The sequence below is a fragment of the Acomys russatus genome, chromosome 16 (genome assembly GCF_903995435.1).
Source record: "Acomys russatus chromosome 16, mAcoRus1.1, whole genome shotgun sequence".
NCBI lineage: Eukaryota > Metazoa > Chordata > Mammalia > Rodentia > Muridae > Acomys > Acomys russatus.
The window spans coordinates 7,074,515-7,095,185 of record NC_067152.1 but is presented as its reverse complement, the minus strand read 5'-3'; the positions used below and the strand labels follow the sequence as shown (position 1 = coordinate 7,095,185).

The following is a 20,671-nucleotide window of genomic DNA, read 5'->3' as shown; positions in this document are numbered from 1 at the left end:
CATTAGCTAATTAAAATATTTATCTACTTTCAGATGAGGGGAATGTTTAGAACTTATATCTTTGTTTGTTTTTTGTTTTTGTCTCAAGAGATGGTTTCTCTCATAGTCCTAGCTGTCCTCAAACTCAGAGATCTGCCTGCCTCTGCCTCCCAAATGCTGGGATAATGGCACGCATGACCATGCCTAGTCCTTAGAACATAATATCTTAAATGATGGTTTAAGTAAGATTCAGGCAGGTGATCATTATCAACCACAACATACTCCCCCCCCCACCTGGAATTTTGCAGAGCACTATATTAAAAAAATCTTTGTGTGGTTTGTTGCCACACATCTTTAGCCCCAGTACACAGGAGGCTGAGGCAGAAAAATCTTGTGAGTTTGAGGATAGGCAGGGATATGTAGAGAGACTGTCTTTAAAAAGAAGGGGGGTGTGGGGTGGGGAGGGGGTCCAGCACATGTGACAAGATAGCTCAGTGGAAAAGCACTTTGAATCTTTGAATAGAAGATGACAACCAATTTCCAAAGGATTTCCACATGAACTGTGCTGCATGTGCACACCGAACACCCACATCATCATCATAATAGTAATAATAATAGCTGAGCCACACATAGCATTGCACACTTATAATCTAGCATGGGGACAGAAGTGTAAGGATTGAAGGTGACTCTTAGCTATATAGGCAGTTGAAAGTTGAAAGGTAACCAAAGCTTCAGGAGGGACTACCTCAAAACAAAAGGCAGCCAGGTACCAGAGAGAAGTCTGAGTGGTTGATAAGACTTTTTGTTCTTGCAGAAGACCCAGCTTCCATTTCCAGGATCCACAAAGGAGCCTTAGACCACCTAACCCCAGTACCAGAAGTGAGATACCCTCTTTTGTCCTCTGGAGGAATTAGGCACACAGAAGGTACACAGACATACATGCAGCCAAACACCCATACACATAAAATAACTAAAAAAATTACAGACTCATAGAACGAGAAGCAGCAAGAAGAATGAAGTAATGGAACAAACACTCTACCCATGCTTCATGACATGGAGATTCCACAGTTTCATTACTTCTTTCTCTCCTTCATTCACATCAGAAAATTCTTCAATTTGCTGAAAGACAAAGAAAAATACCTATTACATTTCTAAGAAGAACAGACTGTCAAAGTAGATTCTTGGAACTGAATAATAGCAAACACACAACATTTCTTTTTCTTTGTTAAAGAGAAGGTCTTTCTACATAGTCCTCGCTGTCTTGGAATTGCCTTTGTAAACTAGGCTAGAGTACTGAAAACTAGAGGCATTTATCACCACATGCGGCAGCAGTCAATAAAACCAGCTTTTACTTAAGCAATTATGTTAGAAGGGAAATGCTAAGTTAGAAAACAAAAACAGAAATAAAAGAAAGTATCCAATACAAATAGAGACATAGAAAGCAAAAATTTTCCTTACTTAAATGCTTTTTTGTTTTTTGTTTTTTTGTTTTGAGACAGGGTGTCTCTTGTGTAGCCTTGGCTGTCCTGGATTCATTTTAGTAGACCGGGCTGGCCTCGAACTCACAGTGATCCACCTGCCTCTGCCTCGCTAGTGCTGGGATTAAAGGTGTGCGCCATCACAAAGGCTGAGATGGCTCAACAGTTAAAAGCACTTTTTGCTGTTCCAAAGAACCCATGTTTGGTGTCCAACACCTATATTAGGTGGGATTAAAGGCATATTCCACCATGCAGAGCTTCTTAAATAACTTTTTAAAGGAGTTATAAAACCTTTATGAACACTGCCAGAGTGGAGGAAAGAGTGGTAATTACAGTAATGGTTTTTTCTCTCAGCCATTCTGGATCTTTCTCGTCTTCACTGTCTACTTCCATCTCTTGTGGTCGGAGAGGTAGGCAGGTGTCACTGTGGAAGTAAAGGCGATTGTGGCCACTGCTGTATGTTCTTTGCTGTTCTACTTCTCCATCTTCAGATTCAAGAAACTCCGACATGCTTGCTTTTGTTCGTTTTGGCCTAATGAAAGGAAATCAATGCTGAAACATGACAACGAAAATACATACAGGACGCTGAACATGAGCCAAGATCTGTATCATCACTAATTTGTAAAGCAAAGATCACAGTAGTACCTGAGGCAGCACCCTCTTATACTGTTTTGGTTTTCTTCCAGACAGGGTTTCCCTGTGTAGACCAGGCTGTCCTGGAACTCAAGAGATCTAGGCAGATCTCTGCCTCCCAGAGTGCTGGGATTAAAGATGTGTGCAACAGTCTTGTTCCCGCTCCCCTCCAAACATATCATGCAATACGGACACAATTTCCACCCAAAGAACCTAAAATCAAAGCCTGAGCCTAAGCCCACATATTAAACAATGTTTCTAAGATAAAAACTTTCCTGGGGGGTGGGGGGGTGGGCAGAGGGAGGAAAGACATAGAAATGTATACAAGGATAGGTAAGGTGATCTCCAGGCTCCGGGCCAGTATGGCTGATACAGTAAGTTCCGAGACAGGCAGGGCTACATAGAGCAATCCTGTCTCAAAGAACAAGTAAACAAAAAAAAAAAAGTGCTAAGTAGGACACACTAAGAAATACTGAAGATGACCAGGACACACGTTAACCCAGCACTCTGTAGAGACAGGTGGATCTCTGTGACTTAGAGGTTAGCCTGGTCTATGCAATTCCAGGACAGCCAGAGCTACGCAGTTAGGAGGCAGAGGCAAGTAGATTGCTGTGAGTTCAAGGCCAGCCTGGTCTACAAAGTGAGTCCAGGACACCCAAGGATACACAGAGAAAACCAGAAAGGGAAACAGACAAACAAACACAAAGCCAAAAACAAACAGAAAAACCACGACAACAGCAACAAAAAAAACATAACAAAATGAAACATCTTGAAGGAGCCGCAGAAATGGTTCAGTGGTTAAGTGTGCTTGCAAAGGATCTGAGATCAGTCCCCAGTGTTACGTGGAGTAAGTCAACACTGCCCCTATTTCTGGCTTAGAGGATCTGACATCCTTTCTGGCATCTTGGACAGGTATATAGTATGCACTTACACAAAATGCCAGTTGTACTACATAGCAAAACTGTATCAAAGATAACTAATTTTCTACATGAGAACTGTTTACTATTGGACACAATTTTTCTTTTTTTCGTGACAGGGTTTCTCTGTGTAGCCTTGGCTATACTTGACTAACTTTGTAGACCAGGCTGGCCTCAAACTCAGAATCATCCACCTGCCTCTGCCTCCTGAGTGCTGGGATTAAAGGCCTGCGCCATCATGCCTGGCTCACAATATTTATTATTATTTTGGTTGTGAGTTGAGCCTTTAATGGCTGACTCATCTCTCCAGCCCAATATTTATTATGTAGATGAAACCTTTTTTGCAGGTTCCTATGTATACATGCACACAGATCTGGGTCCTCTGGAAGAGAAAGGAATCTTAACCATCCAGCCCCTATATGGCTTCTTGGGGCAAAGTTTCTCTGTGTAGCCTTGGCTGTCCTATAGATCCACCTGCCTTTGCCTCCCAAGCACTAGGATCAAAGGTGTGCGCCACCACTATCAAGGCCTCCCCGTTGTTATTCCATCATCAATAAAAAGTAGGCTACACGCTGCCAAGCCTAACTGCCTAAATTCAATCCCTGGAACAAGCATTGTGGGAGAACAAACGAACACACACACACACACACACGCGCGCGCGATGAGCTTTCTGCCTACCTGCATACAAGAATGTGTGTGATAGGTGTTCTCTTTACTGGTCCATTTCGACTAAAAGCAAATCCAGGTTGGCGATGAATATCCTGAGGATTTCCTGCATACGAGCCATCATAACACTCATTGATAGAAACATCTATCCTAGCACCTTTTGGATGATACTATAAAAAATAAAAGAACAGGGTGTTTAGAAAAGAAAATATTAATAACTCTACTCTCTCAATTGAATTAAGAAACAGTTATGAGTTCTTAATGTTTTAAGAACTAAAATAAGCCAAGTCTTATATCAGGCTGATGGGAAGGCACGCTTGAAGATTAAAAGGTCAAAGTGCAGAATAACTGCAAATAAGACCTGGCCTCAACAAACCAAAAACCTCTACAAAAAGTGAATTAAAATCCTAATAGTCTCATTTATTGATTTGCTGATTTGGGGAGGTGGGGGTGGGGGTTACGGAAGTTTAATGAGACGGGTTTTCTCCATATAACCACCCTGGCTGTCTTGGAACTCACGCTGGATACCAGGCCCACCTCTGCCTCCAGAGTGCTAGGATTAAAAGTGTGCATCACCAGGCCTGGCTGGTCTGGTGATTTTCTTGAGACAGAATCTCTCTGTGTAGCCCTGACTGTCTTGGACTTGTTTTATAGACCAGGCTAGCCTGGAACCCACAGAGATCCGCCTGCCTCTGCCTCCCAAGTGCAGGGATTAAAGGCGTGTACCACCACTGCCTGGCTTCGTCTAGTGATTTTCTATAAACTATTTTTTTTTCTTTTAAAGATTTATTTATTTATTATTATATATATAGTGCTGTCTTCATGTCCTGCTGTCTGCCAGAAGAGGGCATCAGATCACATTATAGATGGTTGTGAGCCACCATGTGGTTGCTGGGAATTGAACTCAGGACCCCAGGAAGAGCAGTCTGTGCTTAACCTCTGAGCCATATCTCCAGCCCTGTAAACTATTTCTTAATCAAGAGGAAAATTCTTAATTATCTTTAGTGCATATATGATACGTGCTAATTTTATTTAAAATACAATGAACTGAATTATCCGCTTTAACCTTGGCAGAATTTCTACTATTTACATGCAAAATGTGACATGTATTATTGGTAAACAAAAATTACTTACTACATAATTGAAGATAAATCTGCTATGGCAGAGTTTTAGATGCTTGAGCAAACTATACAGCTTACGGCAGTTCAGAGTGCACCAAGGGCAGTGCAGGTCATCTCTGGCTTCAGTCTGTTGTCTTGTATTATTGTTATAAAGGAACTAAAAAACAAAGTGTCGTGCTCACAACTTGCACATTTCTAAGCATTGTTTCGTTAATACCTCTATAAATAATTTAACATGAAAAATATTCGGATACAAATTACAAAAAAACTATTTGAGTACTTAATGGACCAATCTGTTTACCTGATAAAATATTCTTAACTTCTGGCGATTTTCATTTGAAGTATCTTTTTCTTTTCTTGTTTGCAGCTCTGTAGTCAGTGTCTCCTTAACAGCTGAAAATACATACCTTCTTATTTGATGAAAAAACACCCTTCTATAAAGTATCTTATTAAAATTGTTAAAGATTTACACTTGCGTTATTTGAAATTTTTCCCACTCATAATGAAAAGTGTATTAGGAAAATATAATTTAATACTTGATCAATAATAACCAGATACCAGTGTATGTTGAGGGCTCATTTTTTTCTTCCAGGACAGGGTTTCTCTGGGCAGCTCTGTAGACCAACCAGGCTGGCTTTGAATTTGGAGATCCACCTGCTTCTGCCTCTGATGGAATTAAAGGCATTCACCACCACCACCACTCATCCAGAACTCCCCTCTACTTAATAAATAACCCCAAATGCAAGCCACCACGAAGATTAAGTGCTTCAAAGTCACTAGTGCTTTTGTTTTTGGCGGTGTTATGGTTGAGCTCTGGCCCTCCCACATGCCAGCCACCTGCTCTGTCTCTGTGCTGTAAACCTAGGCCTGACTGCATTGATTGATTTTTGGTGCACAACAGCAAGCAGTCATTCCCTAATAGCTGACTTAGAAAGTGAAAGACTTTCTTTGTCTTGTTTTCTTTTGTTCTGAGAGACAGGGTTTCTCTGTGTAGCCTTGGCAGTCCTGAACTCTTCTGTAGATGAGGCTGGCCTCAAAATCACAAAGATCTGCCAGCCTTTGCCTCCAAAACACTGAGACCGATATCTCTCTCTCTCTCTCTCTCTCTCTCACACTCACACACACACACACACACACACACACACACAGTTTCTGTGTGTTGACTTGGCTATCCTAGATTTGCTTTGTAGACCAGGCTATCATCGAACTCTGCCTCTGCCAGGATTTTAGTGTATTTCTTTAGACTTAATGAAAAATATTTAATTAATGTATTTATTTACTGTGTGACAAAACTAATGACTCTACATGTAATAGTCTGTCATAATGCTTTGTTTTAGTTTCTGTGTAATAATTCATCTGTTACATTAGTATTTTGAGAGCCAAGCATGGTTAGTGCATGCCTTTAATCACAGCACTTGGGAGGTAGAGGAAGGCAGATCTGTTGAGTTCCAGGCCAGCCTGGTCTACAGAGCGAGTTTAGGATAGCCAAGGCTACACAGAGAAACCCTGTCCTGGTGGTGGTGGTGGTAGGAAGGGGGGGATGGGGGGTGGGGAGATTATTTTGAAAATGCCCGAAACTGGATTTGGAAACACTGACCATGACACTGGTCATTCCCTACCCCAATCCCCCTTTTTGTTTTTTGGCTTCTCTATGTAGCGTTGGCTGTCCTGGACCAGGCTGGACAACTTTCAGGATTCAGTTCTATCTTGCCACAATGTGCGATTTGAGAATCGATTCATGTTCTCAGGCTTGCATAGGAAGCAGACAAGGTCTCACTATAAGCCCTGTGAGGCCTCAAGCCTGCCTCTGTCCCAAGTCCTAAGATTAAAGCCATCTATAGTAGGTCACTTCTATCTCTCATCTTTTGATGCATGTATCAGTTGCATATGATCATGTAACCTGTCAGAGACAAATCTTCCCTCTTCAAACAGATCCTTAGATGCTCTAAAGTAAAAAGCAGTGCTATTATGAGACAGATTTAAAATATCTTAAGTTAGGGCTCAAGACTACAGAACTCTTACCCGTTCTCTAGTTGTAGTGCTGGGGATTGAACCCAGCAGGGCCTTGGGCATACTAGGCTAATATTCTGTGCAACTAATGCTTTAGTTCTTTAAAATGCATTGAAAACTATTCCCTTTACCTGTGGCAAATTAGTGGGAAATTGTGTTCTAAATTAACACAGGGATATTTAAAGACCCACCTAATATGGTAAACATACTACAAATCATTACTTCTGAAATGTTAAATACAAAGTGAAATTCCCAGAAACATCTGCACAAAGTTTCTAAAAAAGGGACTATTAGTACTTTATCATAGGGATAGTAAGCAAACTCAAACCACAACTAAGAATATGGGTACTTGATAAGCCACCTAGTATTTCCTAAATAATTATGTGCAACAAAAATAACAACTCAGTCACTAAAACATTGAAGCCTCTATTTTGATAACAATGGAGTTTTACCAATAGTTTGTGCAGGTTTAACAGAACCAGGCTTATTTTCCTGATGCAGGCTCTCTGAATTTCTAGTGGCAAGAGGCTTGGCAACAGGAGCTGTAGACTTATCGTTGGTTTCTCCTGTCCAGCGAAGAGTGAATTGCAATGTAGGTCCCTGAGAAAATGTTTCAAATGGAGGCAGCCTCTATTTAAAAAAAAAAAAAAAAGCAAAGTTAGGACTCTGAAGATACTGCAGGAATAGGAAACAAATTTATTGTGATATGTCCAATGTGAATTTATTTAAAACCAATACTTTATAACCTGTTGATTTTAAGTTACATAAATGCACAGTGCTTCAGTGCAGTGCCAAAGAAAGCCAGAGGAGGGCATGAGATGCCCAACATTGGTGCTGGCAATGGAAATCAGGTCCTCTAAAAGACAGGTTAACCTTTCGGCCATTAAAGTAATAAATCCAACAAGCATAGCCAAATAATGTATGGATAAGTCATCATTAGAGAAATGGAAAGCTTAGGCATTATAAAGGGGTGGCTATTTACAATAAAGCTGAATTGTCCTATGTAGAAACAATTGAATTTCAGGGTTTTTTTCCTTTTGTATTCCTCCCCGCCCCCTCCCCCCTCCCCGTAGAGTCCTGGCTGTCCTTGAACTCTGTGATACAGCTGTCTCTGCCTACCTAGTACCTAGATTAATGGCAAAGAGGGGCTGGGGAGTAGTTAAGAGCATTGGCTGCTCCAGAGGTCCTGAGTTCAATCCCAGCAACAAGGTGGCTCACAAGCATGTACACTGGGATCTGATGCCCTTTTCTGGCATGCACATGAACATGCAGATAGAGCACTCATATAAATAAAATAAAGTCTATTTTGAAAAAGGAGGGGGAAAAAAAAAAAAAAAGAGGGACACTCAAAAGCTTGCATCACCATAGCCAATTTTATTCATTTATTTATTTATTTGGTTTTTCAAGACAGGGTTTCTCTGCATAGCCTTGGTGTCCTGGGCTTGCTGCGTAGACCAGGCTAGCTCCAACTCAGTGATCCTCCTGCCTCTGCCTCCCTAGACTCGCTTTGTGGAGCTGGCATTACGGGTGTGCACCACCACGTCCGGCCTTTTTTTTCTTTTCTTCATAATATGGTTGTGCTATGCAGTTCAGGCTGACAGCTAATTCATCATCCTTCTGTCTGAGATTATGAATACTGGAGCTAGGCTTGGATTTTTTCAAGATGTAGTAACCAAAATTTCAAGAAAAGTCTCTCAGATTACAATTTTGCAAGGCCTGGTGTAGTAACAGGCACATCTTTTCCCAGAGTTTGGGACACAGAGACCATACATCGGAGTTTGAGGCCAGCTTATCCATAGAACAAGTTCTAGGACAGCCAGAACTAGATAGTGAGACAACGCTTCTATTGTCTCAGAAAATTAATAAAAAGGGCTGGAGAGATGGCTCAGAGGTTAAGAGCACCGTCTGTTCTTCCAAAAGTCCTGAGTTCAATTCCCAGTAATCACATGGTGGTTTATAACCATCTATAATGAGCTCTAGTACCTTCTCTGGCCTGATGGCTCATATGCAGCCCAAATACTGTATAAATAATAAATAAAAAGAAAATTAAGCCAGGCGTGGTTGTGCACACCTTTAATCCCCGTACTCAGGAGGAAGGGGCAGGCCCAGCCTGGTCTACAAAGAGGGTTCCAGGACAGCCAGAGCTTTTACAGAAGACCTATCTTGAACCCTCGCCCAAACAAAACAAAAAACTCAAAAACCCCAATACCAAAAAACCAACAACAACTACAAAAACCCCAAAAACAAAAAAAGGGCAGCGGGGTGGGGGTGGGGGTTAGGGGTTAGGATGGAGGCACATGCCTTTAATCCCATCGCATGGGAGGCATAGGCCACCCTGTTCAACAAAGCGAATTTAGGACAGCCAAGGCTACACAGAGAAACCCTATCTCAGAAAAAATAAAATAAATAAAAAGAAAATTAAGGGGAAAAAAACTACAACAAAGTAAAACTGGCAATACAAAGTATTCAGCCAGCAACTATTATCTAAAGTGACCAATTCTATCAGCACAGCAAATTAACAAGTGGCCCTTTTTTTTCCTTGACTACACTCAGCTACCCTGACATGCTTGCTTGTGTGCGCATCTTTGGTTTGAAGACATTAAATTAGCTCAGGTAAGGGCCGGGCGTGGTGGCGCACGCCTTTAATCCCAGCACTCGGGAGGCAGAGGCGGGCGGATCGCTGTGAGTTCGAGGCCAGCCTGGTCTACAAAGTGAGTCCAGGATGGCCAAGGCTACACAGAGAAACCCTGTCTCGAAAAACCAAAAAAAAAAAAAAAAAAAAAAAAAATTAGCTCAGGTAAGACAACTCTATTGTGCCTCTTCATAGGCCTTCACTCACATTTAGCCATTTGCTTAAATCTCACACCTATCATCCTTCAATAATTTATCAGTTAGAACGATTATCTCATATTTATATAGATTAACTCTGATCTCATTTTGTTGCATTAAAGTTTTCCATGCCCTCTCTAGATCCCAAATAAGACAGAGATATAAGCTTTAAGTACCCTATAATACATTGGCAGATATTGATCTATTTAAACCGTATAAGCTAGCGTGGCCTCCTTCCCAGTCACATGCCCTGGTACCAGTCCTCTAGTCTCGCCCTGGATACCTCTGCTCCATCCTTGTCCTTCTACACAGCCTGGCAACCTTCTCCTCTACACTTCTCCCTTTCCTGTGCCCCTTACACCTGGGACCCCGACACTGGCAACAAAGAAGTCCCTCCTATGGTCCAGCTCCTCTGCCCCTTCATAGGCTCTTCAATTTATTAACCAACCACAAATAATTGGGGAGTAAATTTAACATAACATTGAAACAGGAAATTGCTCACTAGCAATGACAACACCAGAAATCTGCAGGGAGTCAGCTCACTGCCCATTCAACTATTAACAATCGAATATACTGCTAGCACCAGGGCACTGGCCTGTAACCCCAGCACTCAAGGAGGCACGGACAGGTGTGTCCCTGTTCAAGGCCAGCCTAGTCTATAAAGTGAGTCCAGGATAGGAAGGCTACACAGAGAAACAAACCAATTGACTATACAGAGATATACCTTGATGCAATGTGAATAAATGTCACCTCTGTGTCTCTTCTCCGATTGCTTTACGTATTGCCAATGACGGTATTTATGTAACTTGATGCATAGTAAGTTTAAAAAGAAACCTATCAAGTTCCTCATAAAATTATATTAATGCACGGCTGTTGTTCATCATGTCTTTAATCCCAGCACTTGGGAAGCAGAAGCAGGCAGGGGATATCTCAAAGTTCAAGGCTAGCTTGATCTACAGAGTGAGTTCTAGGACTGCTAGATTCACAGAAAGGAAACCAAACAAACCAAAACAAAAACACACACACCAAGCCGGGCGTGGTAGTGCACGCCTTTAATCCCAGCACTTGGGAGGTAGAGGCAGGTGGATCGCTGTGAGTTCGAGGCCAGCCTGGTCTACAAAGTGAGACCAGGATGGCCAAGGCTACACAAGAGAAACCCTGTCTCGGAAAAAAAACAAACAAAAACAAAAACAAAAAAACAACATACACACACCAAACCAAAACCCCCTCTAGTCCTGAAGTATGATTACTTTTACACCTATAATTTATTTTATTCTACTTTATACTTTCTTCCATTGCTTTGTCCTTCCTCCTTTCCTCTCCAAGGAAAAGAACAGTTCCTTCTGCTACAGTATCATAGCTTTCCCTGATTGTCATTCTTAGAGATTTGGGTTGTTTTTTAATGGACTGGAGAGATGGCTCAGAGGTTAAGAGCACTGACTGCTCTTCCAATGGTTCTGAGTTCAATTCCCAGCAACGACATGGTGGCTCACAACCATCTATAATGAGTTCTGGTACCCTCTTCTGGCGTGCAGGCACTCATGCAGGCAGAGTACTGTATACATAGTAATAAAAAAGGTTTTTATTATATTTAATTGTGTATGTGTATCTGCATGTGGGTATGTGCACAGGGTGCAACATAGTCCCCTTTGAGGATAGATATATCAAATGCCCAGGAACAGTTGTTACAAATGGCTGTGAGCACCTCAATTGTGTGCTAGGGTCCTGTAGAAGAAGAGCCAATGTTCTTTAAAAACTGAGTTATATCGAGTCCTTTAAAGACTTCTTTTTTTTTTTTTTTTTTGGTTTTTTCGAGACAGGGTTTCTCTGTGTAGCCTTGGCCATCCTGGACTCACTTTGTAGACCAGGCTGGCTTTGAACTCACAGCGATCCGCCTGCCTCTGCCTCCCGAGTGCTGGGATTAAAGGCGTGCGCCACCACGCCCGGCTGTTTAAAGACTTCTTTATCAGTATCAAATTAATTTACAGCAGAGATTGGTGGTGCACATTTGTAATTCCAGTACTTGGGAGGGAGGTGGATCTATGTAAGTTCACGGCCAGCCTGGTCTACAAAGCAAGTTCAGGACAGGGACAGCTCTGCTAAACAGAAAAACCCTGTCTCAAAACAACAAAAGAAATCAAAAACACAATTCACAAACAAGCAATGTATCCATATTCATAAAAGTAAAAATTATCAATTCTTTTTATTCTATTTATATGGGCGTTTTACCTACAAGTATACGTGTGTTAGGGAGTTGCTGGTATATTTAAAACAACAACAGCAAAAGAAGAAGAAGAAGAAGAAGAGGAGGAGGAGGAGGAGGAGAGGACATTACATCCTTAAGATAACACTACTTAGGAAAACAATTTTTTTTTTCTAGAGACAGGGTTTCTCTGTGTAGCCTTGGCTGTCCTGGACTTGCTTTGCAGACCAGTCTGGCTTTGAACTCACAGTGATCCGTCTGCCTCTGCCTCCCCAGTCCTGGGATTAAAGGTGTGCACCACCACGGGCTGCCCTTAATGAAGTACTCTTCCCCATACAGATTTGTCCTATCATAGTCACTATAAGCTCAATTCCAAATATCCAGGATTGTGCCTTCATGAGGAAGATTTGTGATGATGGACTGTAGCATGTGCTTTCTTCAGGGTAGCCTTGAACGTATAATCCTTCTGTTTTCCATTGTGCTAGGATAAAGGTCTGCACTACCTTTTGTTTTTGGAGACAAGGTTTCTCTGTGTAGCCTTGGCTGTCCTGGACTCACTTTGTAGGCCAGGCTGGCCTCGAACTCACCGTGATCCCCCTGCCTCTGCCTCCCTAGTGCTGCGATTAAAGGCATGCGACACCACACTTGGCTTCTATTTTTAAACTTATGATATTGTCTAGAAAGTTCTAATTCTTTCTTTAGTACATTTGCATACTAAAAATTTTTTCAAAAAAACAAAAAAATAAAAAAGGCCGGCATGGTGGTGCACACCATTAATCCCAGCACTCAGGAGGCAGAGGCAGGTGGATCACTGTGAGTTCAAGGCCAGCCTGGTATATTTATTATTATATCCTACTAAACAACTTGAAACTATTTTTAAGTTTTTTAAAAAAACAATCCTTGAGACATTGCTTGTTATGCTACACTGATCTATTTAGGACGAGATGACATTGTTATTATTTTGCTAAGTCTTCACACTGACAAGTATAAATATATGCCTACAAGTTACTTAGATATGATTTATCTGATTTTTGCAGGATCTTAATAAAAATATTACTAGTCATTACATATTACATGCTGTTACCATGAATGTAATTTAAAATAGTACATGGTATTTTCTAAGTACTGAACAGCAGGCAAATAAGCATATTTAATTATTGAAAGATATTTCATGAGCCGGGTGTGGTGGCACAGGCCTTTAATCCCAGCACTCGGGAGGCAGAGGCAGGCGGATCGATGTGAGTTCGAGGCCAGCCTGGTCTACAAAGCGAGTCTAGGATAGTCAAGGCTACACAGAGAAACAAAAAATACATGTTAAATGTAGTGTCCATGACTTTAATCTCAACATTTGGGAAACAGAGGGATCTTTGTGCCAGAGCTTTATAATAACACCCTATCTCACAAGTTAAAAGATTTATTTATTTATTATTTATACAGTATCTGTCCACATGTGTGCCTGTGCCCCAGAAGAGGGCACCAGATCTCATTATAGATGGTTGTGGGCCACCGTGTGGTTGCTGGGAATTGAACTCAGGAACTCTGGAAGAGCAGTCAATGCTTTTAACCACTGAGCCATCTCTCCAGCCCCACAAGTTAAATTATTATTATTATTATTTTTTTTTTTTTTTTGGGAGACAGGGTTTCTCTGTGTAGCCTTGGCCATCCTGTCCTGGACTCCCTTTGTAGACCAGGCTGGCCTCGAACTCACAGCCATCCGCCTGCCTCTGCCTATGAGTGCTGGGATTAAAGGCGTGCGCCACCAGGCCGGGCTCCACAAGTTAAATTATTTAATGTTAAAATAAAACAAACAAAAAAAGAATCCTTAATTCAAAGACAATTGCATATGGAGAAGAAAACATCAATCAAAATAAGAGTTGACATCCTGAAGTTCTGAGGCACGCCTTTAATCCCAGCAGAGGCAGGTGGACCACTGTGACTTCGAGGCCAGCCTGGTTTACAAAACTGAACTCGGGGCAGGCAAGAAACCCTGTCTCCAAAAACCAGAAACAACAACAACAGATGACAACTACAATATCGTCAACTTCTAAGCCATTCATACCTTCCCATCAAGAATAGTCTCCCAGGTTGCTCTTTTCTTACTTATTGGACAGTCTTCCATTTCCTGCATGGCTACTTCATATTCACCATCTAAGAGCTGTAAGCGCCTGTTAGACAAACATAGACTTTATAAAGTAACCTGTGTATTATAAGGACACAAAGTCTACATTCCAGACTTACAAAGAATTAAATTGGTATACTAAGCTTACAGGAGGATTTTAAATTATCTACATTCCAGGACTGACAAAAGCCTTTTTAACAACATGAAACAAGCCATATATTTTATAAATGTAGCTACATAGACATAACTTCAAACTTTTGAAATGTTAATAGGCCTCTCTCAAAACCAAGTTAATTTTATACATTAAGTATAACTGGCTGAGCAGATTTCATACTTTTGTAATTAGGAGAAAACAGTGTTACAACTCTTTCCTTAGGGAATCATTACAAAATATGCACGTTAGTGCTTGAACTACAATCTTTACTTTCATATTTGCTAAGTAAACTAATGGTTTAAATGACAAACCTGTGAATTAGTTAGATAAGGGAACCTGGCACATACAGGTGCTCAGTGAAGAATGGATTATCTGGGCCTGGTGGTGCACGCCTTTGATCCCAGCACTCAAGGAGGCAGAGGCAGGTGGACCTCCATAAGTTTGAGGCTGTCCTGGTCTACAAAATGAGTCCAGGACAGTTAAGGATACACATTGAAACCTTTTCTCCAAAAACCAAAAGAAAAAAAAAAGAAGAGAAAGTAAGTTAGTTTAGGGCCTGCATAAAATACTAAACTCCCCTAACTTCAACATTAGGGACGATCAGAAAAGGAAAACACCTAGAAACACGATTACAAAACAGTAAATCCTATCTATTCTTTGTTAGAAGAAACACTAATAATCTGGAAAGGTCACTGCAGAACTAAAAAACAAAGCTATATACATTTTCTTTAAAATTTATTGTAGCCCTTGTTGTTCTAGTAGACAATAGGATTTTATGCTGTTATTATAATAAGTACAGGCTGGGACCTAACTTGAGACCTATTTCATGTTCCTGAGGCTACTGTCCATAGAGCTGCATTATAGTTTTATATCAGAGAAATAAGAACTCTCAAAGTATTATTCCAAAGTAAATTCCAGTTGCCTCTTTTTTTTTTTTTTTGGGTAGACTAGCAATGAAATCTTAGGTTTCAGTAACCTTCCTGTTTTAACCTTTACAATTGAGATTACAGGCATGTGATACCACATCTGTGCATCACAGTTTAATTCTGGTTATGGCACCTTTATTCTCTGAACGTTTTTACCTTTGCTCAGATTTTCCTCTACATGATTTTCACATTTGGGTTATTCTTTCAGAAGACCTCAATGTGAGATTACAACAAAAAATTTGCTACATCTAAACTAAAAATTGTGGTTCAAAGAGGCTGGAGAGATGGCTCATTGGTTAAGAGCACTGTCAGCTCTAACCCCCACCTCAACTCCCACCTCATACACACAAAATAAGTTAACATTAGGAGGAAAAGAGTCTGGAGTGAAGGCTCAGCTGTTAAGAAAACTACCAGATGGGGGCTGGAGAGATGGCTCAGAGGTTAAGGTCACTGCCTGTTCTAAGAAAGGTCCTGAGCTCAATTATGAGCAACCACATGGTGCCTCTCAATCATCTATAATGAGATCTGATGCCCTCTTCTGTCATGCAGACCCACGTGTAGGTAGAGTACTGTATACATAATAAATACAACTTTTAAGAAAAAATGTCACCCGGGCAGTGGTGGTACACACCTTTAATCCCAGCTCAATAGTATGATTTCTGGGCCAGGCATAGTGGCGCACACTTAATTCCAGCACTCAGGAGGCAATGGCAGGTGGACTGCTGTGACTTTGAGGTCAGCCTGGTCTACAAAGCGACTCCAGGACAGCCAAGAATATGATTTCTTGGGGACTGGAGTGATGGCTTAGCAGATAAGAGCACTGTCAGCTCTTCTAGAGGACCTGAATTCAATTCCCAGCAACCATGCAGGGGCTCACACCCATCTATAATGTGATCTGATGCCCTCTTCTGGCATTCAGGCAATACATGCAGCTAGAACACTAATATGTAAAATAAATATACACACCTTTTTTTAAAAAGTATGATTTCTTTACTAAAAGCAATACCAAGACTCCTCAGAGAATAGGCAATCTCAGAATCAGAAGTTAGGAAAAGGATATTTTAAAGCCTGAATAAAGAAAACAGAAAAAAACAAAAAAGGACATCCTAGAATCTGGTTTAAAAGGCTCCTTATAGCCATACTTAAGATAATTTCAGCAGTAAAATAAGTGACAACATGAACAGATGAAAACAAACTCACTAGAAATAATCTGTTAGTTTATGATCCATAAAAGAAAAAGAAAAAAGGGGGTCTGGAGAGATGGCTCAGAGATGGCACTGTCTGCTCTTCCAGAGGTCCTGAATTCGGCTCCCAGCAAACACATGGTGGATCCTAACCATCTAGAATGAGATCTGGTGCCCTCTCTGGCCTGCAGGCAGAACTGTATACATACTAAATAAATCTTAAAATGAAACACACCAATAAACAAACGAAGTAAAATGCTACAAGTCAAGGAAACGGGTATGTGGATATTGCACAAGTATTACTCTTTTTTTTTTTTTAAGGTTTATTTGTTTATTATGCATACAGTGTTCTGCCTCATGTACACCTGCAGGCCAGAGGGTACCAGATCTCACAGATGGTTGCGAGCCACCATGTGGTTGCTGGGAATTGAACTCAGGATCTCTGGAAAAGCAGCCAGTGCTCTTAACCTCTGAGCCATCTCTCCAGCCCCCACATGTATTATTCTTTGGTCTTTTCGACTAACTTAGAATTCTTCAAAGTTGAAGAATTCATCTACTGAGCCGGGTGTGGTGGCGCATGCCTTTAATCCCAGCACTCGGGAGGCACAGGCAGGCGGATCGTTCTGAGTCCGAGGCCAGCCTGGTCTACAAAGTGAGTCCAGGATGGCCAAGGCTACACAGAGAAACCCTGTCTCGAAAAAACCAAAAAGAATTCACCTACTTAACATTTTTCTTCACTAAAACAAAAACAGCAGTCTATTTTATAAAAAGAATATATTAACAAAGAAAAACAAGATAACTTAAGAAAATAAAAACTGGCTGGGCGCACACCTTTAATCCCAGCAGAGACAAGCAGATCTCTGAATTCTAGACCAGCCTGGTCCTAAACAGAGTTCCAACACAGCCAGGAGCACACAAAGAAACCATCTTGAAAATATAAGAAACATGTACACTAACATGTACGGTACAAAGAAGAAAACACAATATGCTCCTAGCTGCACTGAACATGTATCAGTATCTGTGAAGCCCACTACAGACACCTCAGCCCATTTCACCCACCACTAAACCCCATGCTGTTTGTTTTGTTTTGTTTTGAGAGACAGGGTTTCTCTGTGTGGCCACGCTGGGCTAGCTTTGTAGACCATGCTGGCCTCAACTGGCTTCCTTAACTTTAGTTACTATCCCAAGATTTGTCTAGGACTAATTTATTCAGGCCTCGGTTAAACCACTATTGCCTAATTTTCCCCCAACACTTACAATGATTTGTTTAGAGTTTAGTTTAGCCTTCATGAAGGTTAAGCAGCAGGAAGACAGGGCTTTTGTGCCTCCCCAATCTTTTAGAAGTGTTTGTCAATGAGCAGACACTCAGAAAATACTTCTCAAATAAACAATTTTAACTGAGCCACTCCAAGTTCGTCATCTGTGCTTACTGTTCTCTATATGATAAAGAGAAAAATTCAGTATTTGCAAACTTATTTTTCTATTCATTAGAAGAAAACAAACACAAGCAATAGCACCATGGCTGCTTCAAAGCGTAAGCATTTATAGCACACTGCTGATTTTCCCATAAATATTACCTGTTTTTGTCAAACACTGTCATTTGTGCAACAAATGTCTTTTCCCCATCTTCACGATTTCGTTTTCTCCTGGCTGGAGGTTCTTCACTGACATCTGAATTAAATAAAAATTTTTGAAAAACAATTACTTAAAAAAAGTCATCTGTAAAACAAGGCCCCTTTTAATGTTATAAGGTAAAATGTGCTACATTTATCCCAAAAAGGTATAAATTACCATAATTTTTTAAACTGGATTATTTTTGTCTTGGTTTTCCAGATGTGGTTTCTCTGTGTGGCCCTGGAACTCACTCTCCAGACCAGACTGGCCTCAAACTCAGAAATCAATCTGCCTCTGCCTCCTGAGTGCTGGGATTAAAGGCAGGTACTGCCACTGTCTGGCTTTACAATAATGCCTTAATATTTACACCCATTTGTTTCAACTTTGGATTGTTTGTTTTCGTTTCTCTTGGTTTTTCCAGTGATTCTCTGTGTATAACCATGGCTGTCCTAGAATCAACTCTGTACACCAGGCTAGCCTAGAACTCACAAACATCTCCCTGCTCCCATCTCCCGAGTGCTAGGATTACAGGTATGTGTCTCCATGCCTGGCTAAGGATTTATCTTTTAAAGAGATTTGTTTTCTATTTTATAGGCATGAATGTTTTCACCTGCATTTATCTTTATATACTATGTGCACAGACTACCCAAAACGCCAAAAAGATCCTTGAGAACTGGAATTACAGACAACAATTAACTGTCATAAGGATGATAGGAACCAAAGAGTACTAAGTCTTTTTTCAAAAATATTTCCCCTGACAGGGTCTGTTAGGCTTGGCTGTCCTGGACTTTCTTTTTTAGACCAGGCTGGCCTCAAACTCACAGCAATCTGGCTGCTTCTGCCTCCAAGTGCTGGGATTAAAGGTGGTCACCACCATGCCCAGCTGAGTAACATGTAACCAGAGCCATCTCTCTAGATCCTTGTAAAAACTTTCAACCAACACCTCACATGTACCTCTATTATACAACTGTACATTTCAATGCAGTTATTTATTCTTTATCTCTCTTCTAAATTAAGTTGTAAGCCTGAGAATAGCCAGGCTTGTTTAATTATCTTTGTGTTGCCAGCACCTATATAGCAATGGAATGATTACCTTGAGGATGAATTCCTATCTGCTGGAAGAATAAAGGAATGGATTCAGGTATTGCTATGTGATATACATTATACTGCTCACATTCAAGATAGTTCAATGGCATGCACCTATAGTCCCAGCACTTTGAAAGCTGAGCTAAAAGGATCACATCAGTCTAGTTTGAGACCAGCCATGGTGAGATCATGTATCAAAACAGAAAGGAGTTAAGTAAGAAAGTGAGAGTCCAGGACAGCCAAGAGAAACCAAAAACCAAAACCAACAATAACAACAACAAAAAAGCAGAGTAAGACAGTAAGATAAAGAGAGCAAGAGGAAGGGAAAGGCAGGTTGGGAAGTAAGGAGGGGAAGGAAGAAATGAAGACAGGCAGACAGATAGGAAGGCAAAAAGGGAAACTTCATGGTTAACCTGTGTTGTGAACAGACACCCAGCATGAGGAAGGCCTTAGGTCAATCTCCAGCACAATGAAACAATAGAATAACAGTATGGAAAGACTGTTTGGAAAGAAGCATGGTCTTATGGGTTGTTTTTACTTATTTCCTTTCTTCTTTTTTGAGAAAGGGTCTTCTTACATCATGTAGGCCAGGCTAGCTTCAAATTCATGTTCTACTGACCTGGGCTTCTGAGCACTGGATTATAGGAGCAAACTACCATCCCAGCAGAAAGCCAAGGCTTTAAAAAATAAAAAAACAAACAAACAAACAAGCCGGGCATGGTGACGCGCACCTTTAATCTCGGCACTTGGGAAGCAGAGGCAGGAGGATCGCTGCATTCCAGCCCAGCCTGGTCTACAAAGCAAGTGCCGGACAGCCAGGACTACAAGAGAAACCCTGTCTTGAAGAAAAACAAAACCACCAAACAAACAAAACCAACCAAACAAAAACAAACCTTATACACAATTCTGAGATGAACAAATGCTAATTCATGTATTTTTACTGAGCACTTTAATCTCCAATAATAAAATATAGTGAAATTATTACAGAAATAAAATTACCAATATTTTCATTGGTTTCTCCATTAATCATTCCATTAAATTCTCTTCTTCCTGGACGAGTTACTCTAAACAGTAATGAGTAAGACTTCACCATATGGCTGTTACTAGGTTCAAATTCATTACTGGAAACTGCCAGGGATGGGAAATTTCCTGGTTTTGTTTGATTGAGGTCAGGATTCAAAGGCACCTGCTTTTTACCAGTAGGAACTTGCCTTATTGGACAACTTACATCCTGCAAAGTAAAGATTCATGAATTATATATTTATAGTTATGCAATAATAAATCACTTAAAACTTAAAATCACAGCTATAAAAACATGGTATAAGCCATGAATCCAAAAGGCATGTTAAAATAATGTACTGCTGAAAATTATGAAGCAAAAATTAAAACTAACAATTACATTCCCAATTTTAAGCAACTGATGAATACTACAATATAATGAAAACAATGATACAGTATGTCCAGTATTGAGCTGATAATTTTTCAAAGTTTTATAATATTGCCAACATGGAATAAATCAGCTGGAATAAAGATATGGAGCCGGGAAGCACATACAGACCAGTAGAGCACTTGCCTACTATATACAAGGCTTTGGATTCAACCACGAGCAACAGGAGGAAAAAAAAAATCGAGAGTAAACAACACAAGAGTAGAAATATAGAGCAGTTGGTAGAATTTCCCATGTAACGCACGAAGCCATGAGTGCTGTGCTCGATCCTGTTAACAGGCGTGGTGGTACAAATGGAGGATCAG

The 20,671-nt window shown here is 40.7% G+C and overlaps 1 protein-coding gene across 1 annotated transcript in view; it reads right to left on the bottom strand.

Annotated features, from left to right (window-relative positions):
• Suz12 (SUZ12 polycomb repressive complex 2 subunit) overlaps window positions 1-20,671 on the bottom strand; it is a 42,064-nt gene that overhangs the window by 3,888 nt on the left and 17,505 nt on the right. The window contains exons 7-15 of the mRNA XM_051158091.1: window positions 19,919-20,150; window positions 17,797-17,890; window positions 13,896-14,001; window positions 7,257-7,434; window positions 5,096-5,187; window positions 4,808-4,951; window positions 3,686-3,843; window positions 1,791-1,989; window positions 1,019-1,098 (exon numbers count right to left, since the gene is read on the bottom strand). Coding sequence (XP_051014048.1) covers window positions 1,019-1,098; window positions 1,791-1,989; window positions 3,686-3,843; window positions 4,808-4,951; window positions 5,096-5,187; window positions 7,257-7,434; window positions 13,896-14,001; window positions 17,797-17,890; window positions 19,919-20,150 — 1,283 coding nt within the window. The remainder of the gene's footprint in view (window positions 1-1,018; window positions 1,099-1,790; window positions 1,990-3,685; window positions 3,844-4,807; window positions 4,952-5,095; window positions 5,188-7,256; window positions 7,435-13,895; window positions 14,002-17,796; window positions 17,891-19,918; window positions 20,151-20,671) is intronic.